The sequence below is a fragment of the Rissa tridactyla genome, chromosome 9 (genome assembly GCF_028500815.1).
Source record: "Rissa tridactyla isolate bRisTri1 chromosome 9, bRisTri1.patW.cur.20221130, whole genome shotgun sequence".
Lineage (NCBI taxonomy): Eukaryota > Metazoa > Chordata > Aves > Charadriiformes > Laridae > Rissa > Rissa tridactyla.
The window spans coordinates 4,895,350-4,919,313 of record NC_071474.1 but is presented as its reverse complement, the minus strand read 5'-3'; the positions used below and the strand labels follow the sequence as shown (position 1 = coordinate 4,919,313).

The 23,964-nt window shown below is 39.4% G+C and overlaps 1 protein-coding gene across 3 annotated transcripts; it reads left to right on the top strand.

Moving 5' to 3' along the window:
* On the top strand, positions 1-22,776 carry SYNM (synemin). 3 transcript variants are annotated; one of them, XM_054213376.1, is made up of 4 exons: positions 1-883; positions 7,041-7,165; positions 13,664-13,737; positions 15,268-22,776. In XM_054213376.1, the coding sequence occupies exons 1-4, from the start codon at positions 98-100 to the stop codon at positions 19,080-19,082; spliced, it is 4,800 nt and encodes a 1,599-aa protein (XP_054069351.1). In that variant the 5' UTR covers positions 1-97; the 3' UTR covers positions 19,083-22,776. The 3 variants fall into 3 exon arrangements, with proteins under 3 accessions (XP_054069351.1, XP_054069352.1, XP_054069353.1); XM_054213377.1 differs by lacking the exon at positions 1-883 and adding an exon at positions 14,180-14,216; XM_054213378.1 differs by lacking the exons at positions 1-883; positions 7,041-7,165 and adding exons at positions 11,875-12,132; positions 14,180-14,216.
* The last annotated feature ends 1,188 nt before the right edge of the window (positions 22,777-23,964 follow it).

Below are 23,964 nucleotides of genomic sequence, written 5' to 3'. Positions count from 1 at the left end.
GCCGGGAGCGGCGCGCAGAGCCCCGCGGCCGGGCGGCAGCTGCGTAGCGCCCGCAGCTCTGGGGTCCGTGGCGGTTCCGACCCCGATTTCCGGCAAGATGTGGCGGCGCTGGGAAGCGGGATGGGACGAGAAGAGGGAGCTGCAGGAGCTCAACTCCCGGCTGCGGGTCTTCGTGTCCCGCGTGCGGGAGCTGGAGGAGGAGAACCGCTTTCTGGCGCGGGAGCTGGCGGAGCTGCGGGAGCAGGAGCTGATCGGGCTCCGTGTGCCCGAGCAGGAGCTGGCCTGGCTGCGGATGCAGCTGGAGGAGCTGAGTCAGGCGAAGCTGGAAGCGGAGCTGGAGCGGGACGGGCTGCGACGGGAGCTGGAGCAGCTGCAGCTGCTGGGCGCCGAGGTGCTGGCGATGCGGCGGCGGCTGGAGCCCGAGCTGGCCGGGCAGCGGCAGCTGCTGGAGCGGCTGCGGGGGGAGTGCGTCGCCCTGGAGGAGCTGCTGCTGCAGCTGCGGGCCGAGCACGGGCACCTGGCGGAGCGGCAGCGGCGGGAGGCGGTGGAGATACGAGAGCTGCGGATGGACCTGGCTGCCTTGCCGCCCCCCTTGGCCGGGCTGAGCCTGGAGGAGCTGGAGGAGACCTACGAGATGCTGCTCAGCCAAAGCTGCCGGGAGACCCTGCTGCGCTACCAGGAGCAGCTCCAGATGCTGCAGGAGCAGGAAGCGCAGCGGAGCCGGGAGGACCTGGAGCTCCTGCGGGAGGAGAGCCGGCAGTGCCGCCAGCACCTGGAGGACCTGCACCGCCAGGGCCGGGAGCTCTGCGGGCTCCGGGAGCGGCTGGAGCAGGAGCTGCTCGCCATGCAGGACCGCCACGGCGCCGAGGTGGAGGAGTACCAGGTGGGTGGCAGTGCCCCGCCGCGGCTGGTCGGTCCCTGGCCGGTGTCCCCCTGATCCCGGGCCTCTCCTGGCCCTCTTCGCCGGGACTCTAGCCGTGCCGGTGCTTGCTTTGGTGCTCCTCTTAATCTCCTTCTGCCTTCCCACTCGCTTTTCCCCCTTAGTTCTGGCGCATCGTGAGATGTGAGCCCGATTTCCCTTGACCCTGGCACTCCGCTCCCATAGACCAGCTTCCATCCCTCTTGCTCCCTCTGCTGCGGGGAGGGGTTCCCTCTGAAGGCTCCCTCTGACTCTGCATGGGCCGGGGGCTTCCTCGCTCCGCTTTGCCTCCTTGCAGTACGGTTTCCTCAGGCTGGAAGAGGAGGTGACCCAGCAAGAGCTTGTTGCTGCTGAGCCCTTCTCTGGGGGGAGCAGGGAGTCCTGCTGAGACCCACTGCTCTGTTTGGGGAGAGCTGTGTGTGAGGGGTGGGGATCAGAAGGGAGACGGTGACCCTGAGGACATCTTCCTGGTGACAGGTGCTCCCTTCCCAACCTGCCCTCGGCAAGTACCCAAGAGCATGGAGCTGGCACATGGGCTTGCCAGGGCTCCTGCTCGGGTTGGATTGCTCCATGTCCCATGTGCCCATGCCCTGGGCACAGGTGAACGAGTCCGCATGTGGTGGGACACAAAGCTTCCCTTCTAGCCTGAAACTTGAGGCTGACCTGTTGTCATCAGAGAAACAATCTGAATTTTCTTGGTGCTTCACACAGTCCTGTGCACCCTGAGCCTAGAGAAAAGCTTGTCGGCCCCAGTGTAGTTAAGGACAGTAGTAGTTGTTTAAAGGCAGGAAGACTCGTTATTGTGCTACAGGCAGTGAGCAGAGTGGGAATTTTTTGAAATAAAACTTTAACGATGCAGGTGACTGTTATCTGTTCAAGGTGGATGTTTGGTGGTGTTAAACAGAGGGTTATAGCACCTGTAGCTGAGAATTTGCTTGCTGTCAGAATAACATTTGGTATAACAAAATATAATTGCCCTGTGCATGTGAAGAGATCAGCAAATGCCGGAACAGCAAAATACCAGTTCATCAAATTTGGAGTGGAGAGCATGTATTAGATCATCCAGACCATCAATCGATTTCCTGAGGGCAATGTTTCTTTTGTTCATTGTCAGACCTCTTATTAACACTCTGCTGGAGCTCCGTGTTTGTCTGAACCCCCCGTGCTGATGATCACATTGTGTCCAACAGCCCTGGTAGATTACGGAGATGCTGGTGGTTGGGAAAGGATGGGAACCTGTTGCTGTGTGTCTGGTTTTTGTACAGTGCTAGATTGTTTGCAAGTTGCGTGGTTTGCAGATGCTGTGTGAAGTGAGGCACGTTAGGTATGTAAGAAGTAATCAGAAAGGCTTTTAACTTTTAAATGAATCTTATTTTCATTTTTGACAGGACAGTTCATTCTTCCAATCATGTATGTAAACATTTCCAAAGCTTTAGAAGATGTTATACATAAATCCCTCATTAATTAAATCTATACATCAGTCAAAGCCTGGTGAAAATGTAAAGAAGAAAAAACCCCTAATTTTTCCCTGTTTTTAAGGTGTAATATAAATGTACATAAGCCTACTAATACTTAAAGTTATTTTGAGTTCCAAAATATGTCCTCCTTGCAGTCTATATTTGTTATTAGGGATTTATAATGAAAACTTCATTGATCTTCGGTCATCATCACCCAAATTTAAAACCTTTAAATATGGTGTTGTTTATAAGAGCATTTTGTATAGCTCATTACCTGTGCTACAAGTTTTTCTTCTAAAGCTTGGCATTTGGTGTTTTTGTACCAGTGTGTTGTCTCTGTATCTGGTTGCAACGTTACAGAATTTTATTCAGGAGAGCAAGTGGAGACAGAGAAACCCGGTTTCGAAGTCAGACAATCAAAATCAATGCATGCCCTTTAATTGTCCTGATTCAATACTCAAAAATGGATTGTTATTTAGGTACCGAGATAATGAACTTCTGTTTTACTCTCACAAGCATTTGGTGTGATTTGGATTTTACAGGAACAATACCTTCAAATCTTAGTACTACAACAAGAAAAAAAAAAAGTTCTTTGATAGCCAACCTGGAAACATGTGAGCTGTCTTACCTTTAAATGTGTATCTAGATAGTATTTAAATTCTGGTGAAAATGATATCATAAGGATTATAACTTCTGAACATTCTCGTATTTAAAATGTTTGGTTTCTAATAAGAAAAGCCTTTTCCAGTGGCTGGTATACTGTACATGAGGAATAAAATACCTTTTGCTCACATCCAGGAAGAAAAATTATAGAATGTGTAGAAGCAGCTGTTTCAGGGTTTGTTCCTGTGATCAAAGCATTTTTTCCCCTCCCTCATTGTTCCTTTTACTGGTGAAAGTATGTTCAGCTTGGACTTTAGACTACTCTTTAAAGAGCATCTATTCCATGCTTATTTGTAAAGTGCCACATAGAAATGCTATGTGTGTACAGATTTAAGTCAAGTGATTATTGTTCACTGCAGCTGCAATGGCAATTAGATTTATTCATATTTTCCATATATCATGCAGTCGCCTTATATGTCCATCTTTGCCTCCTGCAGTGTCCTTATCCTCACTAAAGCTTTCAGCAATGTTAAATAGAAATATGTATTTGGAGTTATAATTTAGCTGAACCAGGCACGCTGTAAATCATACGCTGTTTGGAAAATTTTCACTGGGCCGGGGTGCTAAAGGGATGAACTCAGTAGGTCTCTCACTTCCATAATTTTAGCTGTGTGCTGTGACAATACTTACAAAAACTCTCAGTGATTTGAGAAAGACCTGTATTTTTTTGGATGTAAAAAAGGCTGTGGCTCATCCTGCTGCTTTGAAAAGAGGCAGAAATTTTGCAGTAATACAGTGGGTTTAGGATTGGTTCCTGCGTCAGTGTTGTGAGCTCCAGAGAAGAAGAAAACATCTTGTCAAATGAACGTATAATATCAATATGTCATGTACGTTTTTTGTGTACCAGTTTCTAGCCAGCTAAGCGCAGAGTGTCAGTTCCTCCCCTGCTGAGCCACGCAATGAGCTATGGGATCAGTAAATAGTACCAGATGGAAAGGGCTGGAGCCTGGAAACCTCTCTTTATTCCCTGAGTTAGGTGCAGCTTGGACAACCCAAGTAAATTCTTTTCCCCCTACTGCCCTTCTAAAATTTCCCACTGCTGCCTGAAAAGGAACATCTGAAGGGTGAGAAAATCACTTCTATTCAGTTACTCGGTTCTAGCAAGGACATCATGGAGATTTGCAGGGGACGTGGGTTTGATGTGGTTGAGAAGCAAATATTTCCAAGAAAGTCCTGTATGAAGCAAACAGAGATGTAACGATAGAGGTTACCTTTTGCAAAATGTAAGTTTGGCAAAGTTCAGGAGATTGCAAGCTGACAAAGTGGTTTATGTACTTTTTGGCATGTTTGGAAACAGGACTTAAGACCAATTGTCCTCTGCATTATGTTTAAGCATCACTGACTGGAGGGCTAAGCGGGTGGCTGTCTGCCATCCAGTCTATACAATGTCTGCTCCTGTTGGATTGAATTCCTTTGGAACTGTTACACAGCTGGCTGAGTTATGTAGCCCCTTATGGTAATCATTAGGACACTGTATTTAACTCAAACTTCTGGATCCCGAGTGCTCTCCAAATCCAGTGGATAGAATCTAGGTGGCTTTTCAAACCCAGACTGCAGAACTGGGGGGTGAGGGACTGAAGTTCCTATCTTAAGATAGGTGTGAATATCCCCAGTCTTTCAGAGCTCCACGCACTCTGTAGTCCAGCATACAGATTCCCTCTATAGATTCCTCTTTTACTGGCACAAGACCCGTGCATTATAAAGCTATTTTTAATATGCATGCACATGTATAGGTTAGTCTCTATGTTTAATTGGGGAGCTAGCAAACACCTGATGCACTTCATGTTTTGTATCGGAGCTCTTAATCACCTTTAGGGATTGGTCCTATAGAGATCCAGTCTTTCTTGTCTTATGCTCATTTTGTGGACTTCTCTGGTTCTGTCAACACCCTGTCCATTCTTGCTTGATAGCTTTGTCCTTTTAAAAAGCAGGGCCTGGCGCTTTTCTTCCTTTCTCATCTTGGGATTTTCCATTGTGTCAGTTCTTGAACAGGATTGCTGTCTCAGAGCCGCTAAAGGTCAGTGGTTCTGCTTGCTGCTGTGCATGACCATACAGGATGTTACCTCCACTGCAGTCTGGATGAGGCTGTTGGGTAGTGCTTTTTCAGATATGCAGATATGATTTGTCTTGTGCCATAAAAAGGGAGTTTTAAGTACACTGAAGACTGTAGGCAAGGTTTGTCATGTCAAAGAAAACATCAGTGTAATCATTTAACAACAGCTGCAAATGAAGAAATTGATTAACGTGTGTTATATAGAGAGATATACCCACATGTATATGAAGGTACAGGCAGCTTCCTTCATAAAGCTTTCTTTTTACTTTCACTTAAAAAACCCCAACAACAAAACCATTAATGTTTGAAATGCCAAGCGCTTTATATTCTTAGTTCTTAAACCTTACTTCTGGTTAGCATATCATCCTGGCATTAACCAGTCTGGGGAGTCCCCTGCTGTAATCTTCATTTTTATGCTATTGTGCATACTGTGATACTTGAAGGGTTGCTGCATATATTTGAATGTTGTAAAACTAGACTATCAGTGTCTTGATTTTCCAGTTTGTATTTCAAAGTATTTGTTAGGATGTAATCTAAAATATGCTCTCATGAATTCCTGTTCAGTGTTGTACATGTGTATGAGATTTTGCTCTGTAAATGACAGTTCAGTGTCCTTGCACAGTACAAAGTGATGTGAGCAAAACAGAATCAGGCCTTTGCTGAAGTTTAACTTCTGTCTTCCCAGCCCCCAGGACAAAGCGTAATCTGTAGCATTTTGGTTAGCATCAATCTTCTGGCTGCGGAGAATTGCATCTGGGTTAGTAGATTCTATCCATAGCAAGGAAACCAGTAAGAACTGAACTGAACAGCTAACACTGGTACTTTTACTTCTGCATCTGTACTCAACAAGCTCCTCTCAATCTTTCAATTATCGGGGGGGGCTTATTTTCCGGAAGATGGCAATTTGCCCTTCATATGAGAGGTATCACTAGTGATTAAAGCACGTGATTTCTGCAATGTTCTTTTCAAGAGCATGAGAGTCTGTTGTCTTGGTTTAAATCAAATCTTAATGTTCTGTTGCATGAGTCTTCATTGCTTTTTCTATTGTGTGCAGTTATTCAGTATTTAATCGTCCGTTTAGTATTTTGGAGTATGTTCAAATTTAGACAATTTTGAACTTTGGTATTTTTCTGCTCATCAGTCCCTTTCTTCATTTCCAAAACTTGTTAAAGAAAGGTGGGCAATCCTTACCTACTGTCTCATCAGTGCTGCTGCTCTCAAGTCATTTGTCGGTGTCATATAAACTGCATCCCTCCTATGCACACACACAGCTATGAAGGTATGAAGTTACATTTAGTTATCACAATGAAAATGAGCAACCCCTTGTATATATTCTGAGTAGCAGTTAGGACAAAGCTGGGTGGACTACAAAACAGGTGTTCAAATGTTGTAGAAAACCTTGCTCGAAGGAACTGCTGGCGGTTCATCCTTCACCTTCAGGGGAATATGAATAACTCCAGATGCTAGAATCCAAAAACTGATTTGGACCCACGTGTCTATGGAACTCAAAGTACCGATGAAGAGAAATAGTGCAGGTTCTCATGGCAAAGCAGTCACCAAAATTCCTGATCTCAAGTATGATTTAAACATGTGCATCTGCATCCTTAAAATGACAAAATGCACTTTATAAAGGAGTGTATTTTCCTTGCTGTGTTTACTTGATAATTTTTGTACAGGGCATCCAAACAGGTTTTATTTGAATAGTTAACAAGTTTAGTAAGGCATAAAATAAAATCTTAGCATAAAACTCTGCATCAGTAACAACGTGTTTCAGATTGTATATGGGGAGGTCCTAGAGCTGATTTGTTTCGATTTTTGAAGTGATGGAACATATCGATTTATTGTTCTCTCAGTTGTTTTTTTATGATTAAAAGTTTTAAGTTTTTAGGCATTCAAGTGTACAGATTTTTATGTTAGTTCAAAACTAAAAAACGCTATTTCTGTTTAGAGGATAATTGATGCCCTAGAAGAAGAAAAGCAGTTCCTGACCATGTCAATCACAGACTACCTGAAGGACTATCAAGAACTACTACAGGTGAAAGCAGGCCTCATCCTTGAAATTGAAACCTACAGGTAAGAATTGTGGTCACGTTAAACTGTCGAATTGGAGGATAACTTAAACCCCTCTTCATAAATACGGGAGCCCCGTTCATCCTCTCTCCAGCATTTAAAATACAGACAGCTACTTTTAAAGTCTCGGATCAAGACTCCTTGTATGTATTGTGGCTTGTTAAATAGAGTGAATGGATTCCTAATACCAGTTTTTAGCTCACTGTTCCTTTTTGTATTCTTTATATTCTTTTTAAGGAGTATGCCTCAGTCATTATCTTGTTTATATTGTGTGCATTGTTCATAGTCTACCTGTGTAAACAGACAGTGGTATTACCCATTATATGTGATATACGCTTCTGTGTCTTAAAGCGTTAACACTGTGTCCTAAGCCTGTAACGTTGCTATGAACCAGTAAGCATCTAAGTCTGGATAAAGATGGCACCAGTTGAATTATGGGTGAAACTTGTAGATTAAAGAAATCCACTGATAAACATGAAATTCAATTGTAGTTGCATAACTGAAAGTGAGAAGCTTGAAAGAGTAACTTCCGAGCAGCTTGATAACAGGCTAGTGAGCAAATGATGTCTGTAATCCACCAAACAGCAGAACCAGTCTGTTCAAGATGCCTTGAATATTGTGTGCTATGAGGTACAGACCAAGGCTGGCTTCTGGATGAGGTGAAATCACAAGCAGTCAGTTGGTGAGCCACAGTACCTGGATGTTTGTTGGTGGAGTGGGATCCCTGTGATCCTTGGAAAGCCAGTAGTGTCTGGAGCATCAGTAGTAGAAGAGAAACTGTGGAAATGGTGGCCAGTTGTGATCCTTTTCTGTGTGTTAATTCTGTTAACTTTGCTAGAACATATGATTCTTCTAAATTTAATCCTAGCTCTGATGTTGACTTTTACTGTTGTCACTTCCACTTTCTCCCTTGGGTTTATTCATCTGCAAAATGGGATTAGCGCTTTCACAATAACAGAATTATCAGAATTGTTTCGATGATTAGTATTCATACAGAAGTAGGAATGCTAATGCCCAGATATTTAGCTGTTTGGACGCAGTTAATAAGTGAACCATCAGTTCTTCTGCTCTGTAAAACCTTGTAAGCCCATTAAATTCTGGAACTTCTCCAGGGGCCATATCACTGATTATATCAGCATTATTGGTTTGTCTAAGGATTCCCTGCCGTCATTAATGAAAGGAGAACAATTCAGCATCACCTGCAGCATTTGTGTGTTGTCCAGTTAAGAAGCCTCCTAAGCCTGTTGGGTTTCTTCATCTGATACTAGTGAATGCAACTTGTATCACCGATTGCCTTGGCAAGGCAGACTTCAGTGGATAAATGACCTACAAAAAGATCTACAGATGAAAACAGAGAAATGGGCCTTGCTTGGGATCAGAAAACAGTCTGTCCAATGCTGCTGAAGAGTGATTGTTTTGATTTATGTTTTTACATTTATGTGGTTTTACCTATTCCTCTTCTTGTTTGCGCTTTGCTTAAGAAAATAATGCCTTCCCTGCTCTGTGCCTTTATCGACACTGCTGTGGGAAGGAATCAGTATGGATCCAGTTAATAAGCTGTTTAGTAAAAGAATTCTGGACTTTTCATCTATGTACTTCTTCAAATCCTGTTCCTCTCCCAGGTCTCTTTATCTATGATAACCAGAGCACGTGAAGCCACCTAGTCTCCTCCTGGCATTACAGGTTAGGGGTGTGGTATCTGGTCTACTTCTTGGAGCTTTCTTTGTACCTCCCACCCTGTATTTTCTCTTTGTTTTTCAACTCCTACAGGTCCTTTTTTAAAGCCAGTTCTTTCCATTAGTCAACACTGCTCCTAGACTGGCAAGAAGGATGACTGTTGCAAGGAACACCCTTCCCCAAGGACCAAGCGTACTTCCTTTCTGATTCTGCTTACCCTTCCCACTCTGGGAGCGGAGGCTCGCTCAGGAAGTGAACTATATGTCTTATGTGGCTTTAGGAAGTTATACCTCATGAGAATTTTCATTCCCAATCGTTTTTCACCAGTGTTGAAGTAAATATTTATCAGTGTCTTGCAGTTTTGTTCTATGTTCTTGGAACCCTGCAAAACCACAGCTACTTAGACTATGCTTAAGTTTTATTTTCAGACAAAAGTGGTGAATTATTCACTGTGTAAGACTCTTAATTTTAAAAGGAGATAGAAAATCTGCCTAGGATCACAATTACTATCAAGCCTTTCTCCTCAGCTATCAGAAGCTTCTTTTCTTCAAATAGCAGAGGCTGCCCAGAGCCTGTGCCATAAGTTGTTTTTCTGCCCTCTCTAAAATATGTTTGCTGTTGAAGGGTAAAATATTTTACTGTGAAATCCTAGTGTCATGCATATGTTCTGTTCTAGGTTACCACCGTGCTTTTTGAAGCAGCAGAAGCTACAAAGCATTTATTTCTTTTTTTTTCTTTTTTTCCCCTTTTTTCTTTTTTTGTCATGGTCATTGTTATAATCTCTCAATATGCTTGTCAGGCATGTTTTCCAAACCTCCTTTGGTTGCTTTCCTCCATCAATGCTTCTTCTGACCCTTTCCATGCCTTCCTCAAGAAATCATCACCAGCATTAAACCATCCTCAGCTACTCACCACAGCTTTCTCAGTCAGTTTCATTATTTGCTGTTCACAACTTGTACCTTCCAATGTATCCTATTCCTGTATTTGTTTTCTTTTGAGAACATTCTGAGTTTTCCACACCCAGGGAATTTAACATGCAGTTATCTGCTGTTCTTCACGCAGTCCTTGTCCTCCCATCCTGTGATGGAAAAAAGATGTGGAGTGGCCTTTAGCCCTAAAAATGCTTCCTCCATTCCACTTCCTGGAGAGGTTTATTTTTTATAACTCTTCCCAAATACGCATATAGAGAGGAGGATTTTTTAATGGCCTGCTGGCTAACTGCCCCTGTCTGAGATTTTGGGTTTCTGTAGTTGAAATAAAGTTATTGCTGTTGTGAATGACGATGATAACATTTGCACTGCATTCTTTTATTTTTGTTAAACTGGTTGGGGTGGGGAGAGATAAGTTATCTCATCCACCTGCTTTCATGGACTAGTTATTTCTGTTGTCATCCAGCACACTGTGGGGCTCCAGGCTGGCTACCATGTCACTGCTAACTTTAGATAAATGACATTAATAATGAGATGAGTTAAAGGTGCAGTTGGAATATTTTCTGGCAACACTTAAACGAAGTATTGGGATCTGATTTCCAGGAAGTAGCTGGCATGGTTATTTTTTTAAAGAGTGCTGCTTGGATAGGTTATTTTTTTAAAGAGTGCTGAATGCTTAAAGAGTTCGTATAGTTGAGATTAACACCCTATTCTTCAGGCATTTTAAATTAGGTTTAAAAGCAGTCCTCACCACGAAGACCTTATGGTTTAAATGGTTACATTAGGGAAGGATACAAAGCAACAGACAAGCAAAATGAATTGCATAAACTGAAGGTATAGTCAAGCTGAGGAACATAACCTGAGTTTGCTGGCATCCAATCCAGTGCTCAGTGCATTACACTACAGTTTCTCATGCTAGTTTATTAACCCAAAGTCAGTTTTAACATTTTCTTGTTCTGATATCCTTGAGGAAGTACGCATTATGAACTGTGTACAGTAAAACACCGACTCACTGTCCGATTTTATAGAAGTTTCATGAAGCATTGTATTTTCAAATACAATGTATTTTCAGTAGTAATATTTCAGATCCAGCTTTTCTGTGTGCTGTTGCCCTTTGCCATATACAGTTACCTCTTGGAACTTATTTTTAGTGACTTCATACGTTGCTGCAGCAACTGGGCAACTGTTGTTTTAACAGCAGCCAGAAATCCTTAGTCAAACTACCCACATTCCTAGTTTCCTTCGTCATGGTTAACACTCTCATTGCCAGCTCCTTGATATGTTCCTGCAACATCACCACCAGCTTCTCTAGTTTGTGTCTATCAGAACAATTTGTTTGGCACTCACTAGCTTCATGAGATCAGATATTTGGTCTTGGAAACATTCTCTCTCTATGTGTTGAAGTGATCTAATTCCTATAAATTCCTAATTCCTCTTAACACAGAGGAAGATAAATTGCTTTTACTTTTTTTTTTACCTAATAAAGGTTATCCTAGGATTGAATTTGATTAACAAAAGAGAAATAAAGGTGTCCATCTAAGCCTGTTTTAAGGGGGAAAGTGACCTGTAAATATGTTAGGTAATTCTAATCTGGTTTTTCTTCTGAATTTAGGCAAATCCATGTTTGCAAAGAAAACCTTACTAATAATATTTTGCTAAAGTAGCATTGTTCTCCTGAATCTAGAGGCAGTTAGAAACCAAAAGAAGCATAAAATGTCCAAAGTGATCAGTCAGGTGAATTGTGAAATCTACAGATGACACTTAAAATGCCTGCTTTTTTAATTTTGACAGAAATGCCCAGCAAATATGTGTATATCACAATCCTAAATTGCTTTCAACTACCCCCTATGGAGTCAGAAGCCTTGGCTATCATAATCCTCCAGCCTTACTCTTGACAACTTTCATGTTGCAGCTGTATATTATCAGCGCAAACATCTGGCATTTCCAAAACCGGAAATGATGAAACAGTTATCTCACTAGAAGCGAATATAAAAACACCGAACTTACTGTACTGATTATAGCATTCAGTTGCATACGGAAAGAACCTGCCATAGAATTTTTAGGCTGTTGCACCAGAATGCTGCAGTTGAGTGCTTTTTTTTTTCTTTTGGGTAACATAGCTTCTGGCCCTGCAAAAGTGGAAAAGGAACAAACTGCTTTTTTTCTTTTTTTTTTTTTTTTAAAAAATGTTTGTACATATTTTATGTCAGACAGTACAGGCATTTAGACGGGAGGAGGGAAGGAAAGCGTGCAAAGATTACCAGATAATTTATCAGGAATTCTGAGACCCAGTCTTACTGGATAATCATCTCTAAAACTTCTAGGACTGAAAAAGATCACCCTAGTATCTACTTTTTGTATTTGGTATGTGGAAGAAGCCAACAATTTTGTTTTATTTCTTTAGAGCGGTTGGGTAATTCTAGAAGATGTACTTTGTCCTCTTCCCCCTCAAGAGGACAAAAGTATGCTGTGTGCCTGTTTGAATATTCTTAATGCAGAGGAATTACTCCTGAAAATGTTTCGCCCCTCAGTTGTGCTAATCTTTGTTGGAAATGTACCTCTGGAGTATTTTCCACCACTGTAAAAAGGAGAAAATGTAGGGTAGTAGCCTTATGCAGGAATAGAATGAGCCTGTGGCTGCTGTCAGATGGGTATTGAGGGAGTGTGGTCCTTGTACGTGCATGCTGTATAGGGAACAAAGTTTTGGTATAAAGGAAAGATGGCTAGTGTTATCAAGTAATCAGCTGGGTATAATGTCTCCAAGAACAGCTAATGTGTGTCACCAGCATAGAACAGGCAACTCAAAGAGTCTCCATTCTGTGCGTCAGCATCCAAGAATAGTCAGTAGACAAAATTATGAAGCGGATCATCAGCAGTTGCTGCCTGCTTCTGCTATTAGCTTGTGGTGATATAATTTTCATAAAGTAAAGGTGACCACATTGGTGTCCTGTCCATTTCCGATCAATTGCTGCTGAGCTAACATGATGTCTTGGTTGGTCAACAAGAGGAAGCCTTGACCACAGTAATCCTGTGGAAGTGGTGGCTTCCTGGAACTACAGAAGCTATTGGAGAGTCACTGCAAAAAAAAAATAAATGACTGGAAGGCTGGGGGACAAACAGAGATGTCCTTAAAAGAAACCAAGCAGTTTCTGTCACAAAGAATTTTCCTAGTCCTTTGTTGTAAAATATGTTGTATTGATTTTTGGATTGAATAGGAAGTAAGAATAGTTATTTTAATACTGTAAATTGTTTCCTCCAGCACTAGCCAGTGTTTGACAGCAGAAGTAATACCTTCCTTCAATTTTCATTTGAAAAGGATAGAACTTAGAAATCTTGGGTGTAACAGTTCCCTCATATATCATACTGCAACAACACCTTTAGTACTGTATTACCAGCAGGAAAGCTGCTGACTCTTTGCTTGCAAATATTTTTTCATTTTTGCCTTTTCTTTATAAAACATCTCCATGTGTTTCTCTCAGAAAGCTTTCCTGAATATCTGTTTTGTTTGGCTTTGTTTTCTCCTAACTCTAATTTCACCATTTTGGAAAAAAATTGCTAGCTTGTGTGATTCCATAGTGGAAATCAGTGGATTTTGTCCATGTCAGAAAGCAGTTTATTGACTTATGTGGAAGATTTGATCTAAAACTGTATTGTCTGCTGCTGTCACATACTGTTAAGATTATTATATTGTTCTCAAGAACTGGACTCTGCAAATTAAGAGTCTGGAAGATGCTAAGGATTTCTCTTTCCCAGTAATAAAAATATGGAGTATGAAAAACACTCAGGATCTGACCCAACTGCAGGATAATTGTTTCCATTTATAAGACTTATAAATGTTAAGTATTGTGATTATTGTTCCCAATATTTTAACGGAATGCCTTTTTGTGTTTTGCAGAGCTTTGTTAGAAGGGGAGAGCAACCAGTGGATTATTACATGGAGAGAGCAGCATGCAGGAAAATTGCCTCAAGGTAAAAAATGAATGTTAGAAAATGAATGCTGAATGAAATTAAATATAACTGGAAGCTATTGTGTTACAGTATTCCTGAAGCATACTTGTACAAGTGTATTGCAAAGTGAATAGTTTTTGAGTGTTAATATTTTAAATCAATATAGTGCTATTCTATATGAGATAATTTATAAAATCATGACTCAAGTGGAGAAGGTAGAGTAGGGAGTGATGTTTCGTAGCTGTTAATAGTACAAGAACTTTTGGATGCCCATAGCTCTTATGAGAGTTTTGAAGTATAAAGCAAGAGGTATTTAACAAAACATAGTTAAAACCATGGAATTCATCATCACGAGGCATTGTGAGTGTTAAAATGTTTACATGGGTTTAAAGAGAAATTTTAGCAGAGTAATGAAAGAAAAATCAAAGACTTACTAAACATAAAGATACCATTTCTATCTTAGGAGCTGCAAATCTCTGGAGGCTGTGAGAGTATACCAGGGAAGTATCGCAATTTACTTGCCCTGTTCTTATACTCTTCCCTATGTATCTACTGTTGGTCACTGTAAACAGGATACTAGATAAGACAGACCCTTGATTTGACTGCTATGGCCATTGTTACTAATAACAGAATTAGTCTCGATAATACTCCTGATGTTAACAATGTGCGGTCTTAAAATAATCAGACTATCATAGACAGTAGTCCCAGAAGAGAGTTGAAGGCTGTGTCTGTAGTAGTAAGTTAACAGACTAGGGCCTGGGCTGAAACACTCACGTAAAACTGCCTGTGCTGTTAAATTGTTAGCATTGTCCCTGGCACAGTTTTGATCTGAAGTAGCCAGTGCTTTTGCAGGCAATGCTTAGGCATATTCAGTGGTTAGCACAGACCAGGAAGCACTCCCAAAAGTCAGAGGAGATGTGACTAGCTTTTTAGAAGTATAAAATTTGAGTTGTGCAGTGCTGGCTGGTCTTAGAGCCAGACAATGATTCCTCGTCCATTTTATTAAATTGTATAGATACAGCCTAAAAGGTTCTTTTATTTCTCTCCCTTGTTGTACCTTGTTATATTTTGTGGCTATGAAGGATTGTATTTGTTTTTTCAATTTCCAGTATGTGGTGGCAGGTATGCCATTAATTCTGAATAGGAACTGAGAAACTTCAAGCCACTTTGACTAATGAAGCAAAAAATCAAGTCTGGAATATTAGCATACATTATGTAATAAGAAATTGTAAATGTAAATGAACATTAATATAAATACAAAGGGTGTAATTTTTAAGTAAATGCCATAATACCCAGTAGCTTACATCAGGTAAAATTAGCAAGAACTTGCAACTTAGCAAAAAGCTTTGCTTTCAGTTTTAATATAATTTATGCATAGACTTAATTATCACACAAAACCTACAGGAATGCCTTTACAAAGCTGCGCTAAAAATGAAGCTATTATTTCTTTCAAAAATTTAGTATAAAATTTCATAGTTCATGCCTTCTATTTTATATTATTTTAGACACAAGCCATTATTTTCATGTTTGGTCACTGTGTTCTCTTTGCAGATTTTATAAACACTTCATATAACTATACTGATATTTACTCTACTTATCAAGAAAGAAATAGAAATAAAGCTTCACCAGCTATCAGGATCACTGATACAAGACATAGAATGCCGGTGACAAATACTAGCAGTTCTGCACGTTACTCAGCTCAATCAACTCGTACTGGATCACAGACAACAGCTGGTGGGAGAGCTTTTGGAAGAGATGTGCTTGGTTCAATATATCACCCTTCGACGACTGTTACAAAGGATGAAAGGATTGTGACAGACCACAAAGAATTAAGAACATTTACTCCAGCCCACAGTAGCTGGAAAAATACTGAAATGCAGCAAAAGACAATTCCAGAAAGAAAGAAAACGGAAGTTACAACTTCATCCTCAGTATCTTTTTCAAGAGAAGCAGCACATGCTGAAAGATCAGACAAGGATCACAAGACTGACGCGAAGCCAGGGATTTCTGAAAATATAAGAACAAAACCAAGCTTCACTAGGTTTCCAACTTATGAGCTGCATACCAATTTCAAACCATCTAAATATGAAGAAACCATAACTGAAACTCAGACCACAATAAAAGAAAAAGGAGGAGGCAGCAAACCAACTGAAGAGAAAAAATCTCTGCCGAAAGATAAACTAGAGAAACAAACAACGGAGGAGAAAAAGAAAATGGATGAGAAACCTTTAACAGAAGAAAGAAGTGTTGATTTTGGAAGGAAGACTGAGGAGAAAAAGTATATCCGGCAGGAAGTCTTTAATCAGAAGTTAACAGGGAGTGATATTTCTAATGCAAGAACTTTGAAAAGTGAATCAACCAAAAAAGATACAGGTGTGACCTTGGAATCAAGAGGCAAAGAAGTCATTGAGATACCTATCAGTCTTGAAATGCCTGCTTCTGACAAAGAATTTCAGAAAAATAAAGAAATAAGGTTACAAGGTTTTAAAACTTCCATGGGAAGAGAAACAGATGACCATGTAACTAAGCCTGCTGAAATTCACAAAGTGAGTATTTCAGAAGCAGAATCCAACCTGAAAGATGAAGAGAGAATTAGTGACAGAAGTCATAAAACGGGAACTCTGTCAACTGAAAACATAGCAGAGAACATTGTTGCTGACATTCTTAAAAGTTTTACACAGTCTTCTAGTTCACAAATATCAACAGACACAAAAGTGACCTATTTTAATAAGAAAGAACAACCAGATGATGGGAAAATAAAGACTGAGATCACAGTGCAGTCTCAAGTTCAAGAAAACTTAGATATTTCTGATGAAGCTGACCTAGGAGGTCTATCAAAGCAGGATGTTAGAAAAGTGGTTCGAGGAGGTGTTGAGGGAGCTCTTTCCAAAGAAGAGATAGAAGACATAGTACATCATGGCCTGAAAGGAAAAGAGGGCAGAAAGAACGTGTCTGTCAATGTTGAGATTGTAGAGGAGCCACTAGATTATGCCACTGATGAAAGGACCGATTTTTCAACACCTTTTGAAGTAGAAGAAGTGGAAGATACATTCCCTGAGAGAGAGAGGCGTTACGGTGATGAAGAGGAACAAAACATAACGTTCACATATGAAGATGTTAAAAAGAAGAAACAACGCCATGAGAGTTTCACTCATGTGGAAGAAGTAACTGAGGAAGATGACTCACCTATTGAACAAAAATATTTTGTATCTGTTCCTGATGAGCATCCTATTATTAATGAAAAAGATGATGACTCAGTATACGGGCAAATTCATATAGAAGAAGAATCAACTATTAAATATTCTTGGCAAGATGAATTTTTGCAAGGCACACAAAGTAAGAGAGATGAAGGTGTAAGCTCTCCAGAAGAAACGTATCAAGTGGTAGGGGAGGAAGCAAGTGCACATATTTTAAAAGAGAATCCTGAAGCTGAAACATCCCATGTTGAATCCATTGTTATTGAAAAAGAAATTAAAATACCCCATGAATTTCAGACTTCAATTAAAGGGCTTTTATCAAAGGAAACGAAGGACCCTAAACATCAATTGAAGGAAGCTTTGGAGCAGTTGGAGGGCAGTCTCCCAGAAAGCGTGAAAGAGGAGCTGTCTGCATTAACAAAAGAAAATCAAGCTGACTCTAGTAGCTTAGAATTTGATATCAAAAAAGTTGATCAAACGGAGGAGGGTGGCTTGGTGACAATTGTTGCTGAAGTCAATCTGTCACAGACCCTTAATACTGATGAATTTGATGTAGCTCAGCTTGGTGAAGTAATTGCAAGTGAGAAGGAGAAGACAACATCACACTCTCTGAAAAAAGAGAGATTGGAGAGAGCTGTTGGTGGTAAAAGCAATATAGAAATAGATGTTTCTTCCCGCAGTGATAAGTACACTCCTTTGGCTGATCAAGAAATCTATAACTCATCCACAATAAGGAGGAGTGGTGGCGCAGGGTATCATACCAGTGAAAAAGTTATTTATGATGGTTCAGTTTTGGAAACTGCAGATTTTGGAGAAGTCTCTCACTCACCACAATCAACTGATGAGATCAAATCCGTAAGGCGTATTAAGGTTGGTCCATCAGAAGTTCAGAGATTTGAGCAGATCATATATGAAGGTCCTGGTTCTGACACACTGGAGCTCAGTGCTACAGAAGATCTTGTTCAGACGGAAGGATCGTCAGAGTTTAGCCGATCTGTGAAGCATTTTAAACTGGGTCCTAAAGAAATCCAAACCACAGAAGAAGTAATTTATACAGGCCCTATTACTACCACCGTAGAAGAGATTGATTCTGGAAATCTTTCCCAGAAGTTTTCAACAGACTTCAACAGGTCCACAAGACATGTCACAGTAGGATCAAGGCAAGTAACTGAAGAAGTCTCTTTTGAAGGGCCTGTTTCAGACTCTCTGGAGCTCAATAGCTCAGGTAACCTTTCTCAGACAGAAGGGTCTGTGGATGTCAGCAGATCAGTAAGGCACTTTAGATTAGGTCCAAAAGAGATTCATACTGAACAAGTTATCTTTGAAGGACCAGTCTCTGGTAAAGTGGAGGTCAGTGACACTAGAGACTTTTCACAGACAGAAAGTTCAGTCCGACACATTCAGTTGGGTCCCCAAGAGTTTATGACAACTGAAAAAATCATCTACCAGGGGCCTGTCTCTGAGCACACAGAAATCAGTGAACTGGAAGACCAGATTCTTTCAGAAGGCTCAATAAAGCATGTTAGACTAGGTCAAGTGGAAGTTAAAACCACTGAACAAATCATGTATCAAGGCTCCCTTTCTGAAACTCCAGAGCTCATTAATAAAGGAGGACATCTTTCAGAGAATGAAGGAAGCTCAGATATCAATAGATCTTTCAGACACGTTAAAATAAGTCCTGTAGAAACTCATACCGAGCAAATAATCTTTACAAGACCTATTTCTGAAACACTAGAAGATCTTTCACAAACAGAAGAATCATCTGAGAGCAGCAGGTCTGTAAAGCATATTAAAGTAGGATCCAAGGAACCATCTTTTACTTTTCAAATGGATGTTTCAAAGATGGGTGGAATATCCACAGTAAAAAGTGGAGAACAGCAAGCAACAATGCTCATGTCCAATAAGCAAGACCATTCTGCTAATCAATCACAGATTGTGGTTGAAAGTGACCAGATTGTAGAAAATGAAAATAGAAGAGGCTATGTTCTCTCCAGTTTTTCTCAAGATCATGGTGAAGAGGTAGTGCAAAAGTCATTTTTTGATCAAACTGTACAGTTGCAAAGAATGGTAGACCAAAGATCAGTTATTTCTGATGAAAAGAAAGTCGCTCTTCTCTATCTGGACCATGAGGAGGAAGATGATGATGATAATGATGGACAGTGGTTCTGAAAGGACGCTTTAATGAAGTCTACTTAGTAATTTGATTATACAAATTTTTGATGGTGAAACACTCACACTATTTAGATTATTAATAGTGGACTGAGAAGTATTGAATCTAAGCCTCTACCTATTCAGCACACTTTACTTTATTGGAAATTTTATTTTTGGGAGAAATCGTGCTATTAGTATGTTTTTCCTCAGAGACCTGTGTCCAATTATTTCAGATTTTTCCACCCATAGAGACAGGATTTTGCTACTGGGGAATTCAAAGGATTGTATTTTTTGTTTGTTGTATAGCAGGTCAATTAGTAAGTGTGTGGTTGAATAGGACTTTTCTATTTTTTTAAAAATACTGTATTGTACTTGGTTGCTAAAACATTCAGCAATTCTGTTTAAATCTCAAGCTACTAACCACAAATAGAATGTAAGACTAACAAGAGTGGTAGGTAGCTGATTTTCAGTTCAATTTCTCCGTATTTATATGCAATACCTAATGAAAATATTTTAAGATACAGTTATTACAGCTATAAAAAATAAATACAATTCTGTAGACTCAAACTAAGCATAGAAAGAATTGACAAAAATTATATTATTGGTATAGCTGGAATGCAGTGCAAAAAAAAAAGAGGTAACACTGAAGCAAAAATGTCTCACAGCATTCATAATGAGAAAGTGTTTTTTATTGTTAGACAGTAGTACATTTAATAACTTTCAAAAGAAAGCAAACTTTAAAAATAGTCTGGATATTATTTCCACTGAAGTAAGGAGAACTCTTTACAGCTTCAGTGGCTACGTGTGTTAATAACATCAACTTATTTTGCAGTATATGGGTTACCTTGATACTAGGTATTGCTAAAGGTTAAGTGTGAAGTGTCAAACATTATTATATAATGCCTAATTTCTTAACACAGTGAAATTAGCTAATATGTGTTCTATTTTGAAGAAAGCTTGTAAAAAATGGCATTGATGACACTTATGATCACTGTGTGTCAAGTCATTTCCAGATAATCATTTTTTGTTTACAAATGAGAAGATGCCCGTTTCAATTACTAGGCCTTCAAACCCAACCTGAGATTTGAATTTTCCTTTTTTTTTTTTTTCCTTCTTTTTTTCTGGTTGTAACATTTGCCTCAGGCCAAAGTTGGTTTCTACTTAAATAATTTGAAAATAAGCTAATTTCACGTGGATTGCACATTGGTTAAATGAAGGACATAATTTAACTTTAAAATTATAATTCAGTGACTTCAAAGTCCAGATCAGAAGCCAGTACCAGTAACTGTACTAAACTGTGCAGTGCTAGGAGAAGCAAAAATAGCAGCCAAAATATTTTTGTCACTGGAGTAAGAAGATACCATACCGGACACATAGGAGAAATAAGATAGACAAATGAGAAGCTGCTATTTTTACGTGCACACACACACACGCACACATTCACTGACTCACTCTCACACCTCTGCAGAGTAGAAACACACCTGTATCCGGATAGCTCTGTTGTGCCAATCCGGGGGTCTCTGACTCAGAATTTTTTCTTGTGGTTATGTAAGCATAGTTTTGTGTATACTAATCCAGATTAGAATCCAGTTAAACTATCGTAGTCTGGCATGGCTAGTCACTTTTCAGATTCCTTAGTATTAACAGAAGCTAGATTTTTCAAAACTGACTGCTACTTTATAATATTAAATGTATATGCAAAGCTAAAGAGAAGCTCCATGCTGACTGACATATCATGCTGTTTCAGATATGGGACAGTTTAATTGTTGTATGCCTTAGTTACTAAGTTTAAAACTGTACAAAACTATTAATGTTCCAAAGATTAACTCATGAGATTTGTCTGCACTGCAAAATTTTCTATGTTTTCCCCATTTTGTATAAGTGTGAGTATCAGTGTAGATCAAGATTGGATGTTTTTTGATCATATACTATGAAATCACGTGTTGAAATAGGAAGTGTAACCAACAGCTGGAAAATGAATAGGAAACTGAGTTGTGTAGAAGCACTAAAGGCATGTATGCTAAGCTTATTTATACTGTTCACTGTGTAATGGACAATATTTTTTCAAAATTATTCATACATGCTAAAAAGATCTTGTGCTTCCATTTATAAATAGGGTGTTGTTAATTTTGACACTTAAAATATATTTTTGTTTCCTTAGCTGACCATATGATTTTAAAGACGGTAACATCTCTGTGTTTATTTTAATAATTGTGTATAAGCCAGAATCTTCCAGCTACATGTCTAACCGCAAGCGATCAGATTCTGTACTTCAGGTATTAAAAAACTGCATAAAGGAAGAAGTCAGCTCTGCAATAAGCAGCACAGTGGAAAAAAAATTAATCTGTGCTAGTTTTCTTGAAGTTCTATTCTAAAATGAAACTTAATCATTCTCTGTAAAACAGACGTAAGAATATCTGCAGAAAAGATATTTTGTAACCAACAAAAAGCTTACAAGATCAAACCCATTTATTGATACCTTCTGGAATCTTTAACACCCATGCTCCTTAGGAACAACTATACCAACACTCTGTTATGTTTATCTTCAGCTGCTCAGAGGATTATAATGTCAGATGAAGCAATAAACCAGTAAGGAGCAATCATGAAGTGTAGATGGCTTTTGTATTGAAGGAGGAAAAAAAAAATAATAAAATATCAGCATTGTTTCCACTGAGGCAACAACAGCTCTTTAAAAATTCCTTTACACATCACTGTCAGATGTAGTAGGTTATACCAAGATCCATTTCTACTTAAATTGTCTGGAGGGAAAAATTTCTTCTGTGTACTTTCTTTAGTTCTATTTAAGATCAGGATTTTCATCAACTGTTAGAAAGTTAGTTTATTGTAGGGAACTGGAAATGTACTTTAGCATAACATTTAAAGATATGCACAGTTTCTTTGCATGAATACTTTCAGGCTGTGAAAACAAAGGTATCTCATGTAAAAAAGCTTTAAGTTTTAAAATTATTTGTGTAAGCAGCCCATTTTCCATTTAGTTGTCATTAACTTGAGACATTTTGACATAATAATAGCTTTTGGATAATACTACCTTCAGGCAACAAAAGGTACTTAGGTGGACAATCACAGCCTGCAGGCCTAATGGTTGCATTTGCAGAATCAGGCCGTACGTACATGCATTACTAGTAAGAGCAAATATAACCTACTGTCTGACGTACTAACTCACCCCGTATGATCGCTTTCTGCATAAGTATTGTAACCTGTGGCTGAAAGGACTGGTGATATAACCTCGGTCAGCATGCACTTCTGAAGCTTACTCATATAAGTTGTGCTTTTCATTAAATACAAATAAGAACTTTACTGCTGAGTTTGGATTAAACAAAATGCTTTTAAATTATAATTAGTAATCCGGGGGGTAAAACCTATGTATTTATATGCTGATATAGATCAGAAGTGGGGCACTGTTTTCCAAATGTGTAAACCGCTGGTCTAGAAAGCAAATATAACATAGAATATAAAGAAAGATGTGCAAGAGACCTAGAACTCTGTATTGAGCGATGTTTGTGAATAGCAGGTGTTTAAAGAAGACGGTAAGAATGTTGAAACTGGGTTGTTTGATGTCAGCTGTGTGAAACTTTGCAGGCAGCTTGTGTTTTGGTCATTTGCAATGAAACTGCATTTTTGTGGTGGTATAAGCTTTGTGATTTTACACTTTTTCACTCTTGAGTATTAAACAATCAAAATCAATGCAAAATCTCTTTCTTCCTGTCTGATGTTTTTAAGGTTGCATTGTGAAAGAAAAAGGACCTTGAGTCTATAAATATCTTGCTCTAAGGCCTCTCAGACTGATGAGTTAATTTCGGTTCAAAGAATGAACATAATTTTCATTCAGCAAAGGCTTTCACATTGATAATAGAAATGGTGGCAAAATATAGCGTGTTCTTTATTGTAATTACACACAAAATGGGTGGACAAGCAGTGGTTCTCGAGTTCAGCAGCAGGCAGTGGGAGAGGCAGAGTATAAAACAACACAGAAGGTGGAACTTCTGGAGTTGCCAGCATCATAGTCTTCCTTGGATCCTGGGATTTGACCAAGGTAAGTCTTAACTTTTACTCTTTTCTAGTAAAGACAACCTTTTTATGCACGTTTAGACCTTTAATAGAAAAGGATTTTTTTTTTTTAAACAGTACTTCTCTCTCTGTTGTGGCGTTTATTTTTGTCTTTAACCACGTGCTTTATTTGTAATGAAGAAAATATCATGCCTTTAACCCCGTTTTCTGTTGATTAAAGAAATGTGTCATAACGAGTTTTTTGTGTGAAAGAGTGAGATTTTCTAAAGAGATCATCCTTTTTTAATATACTGAGAAAAACGCATAGTTCACCACTTCTTGCAAAACAGGGAAAAACAGTACCTGAAGCTACTGACAAATCACAGCGTATTCTGAAGATGATTACATGATGAGCAAAATAGTTTCTACTGAAACCGGCCTCTGTCAGAAAAACACGTTTTCAGCCTTCATCTACTAAGTTAAGTAGTAATGCCGTTTAAACTGTCAATGGTGAAGATCTGATTTCTGAGAAACTTGAAGCGTGTCTCTGAATAGTAAGGAATGGGACTCACAGTGGATTGCTGTTTAATACACTGGTAAAGATTTCCGTTTCTGGGTTTTGACACACTTATCAGTTGTGATAACATTTTAAAGATGCAATGAAAATATGGGCATCTCTCAATATTAAATTCTATAAAGGAATGGGGGGGGAAAAGGTGTTTATCCATACTCCAAATTTAAATAGTTTCAAAGGTAAAACTGTTTTCCTGATGTATGCCTGCAACCAAATGTGAGCAAAATAATAAGCAATGTGCCCAACAAACAAGGAAAAGCTTTATTTCAGCTAGTAAAACCTCTGTATTTTGAAAGATGTTATCTCTACCTATTGGCT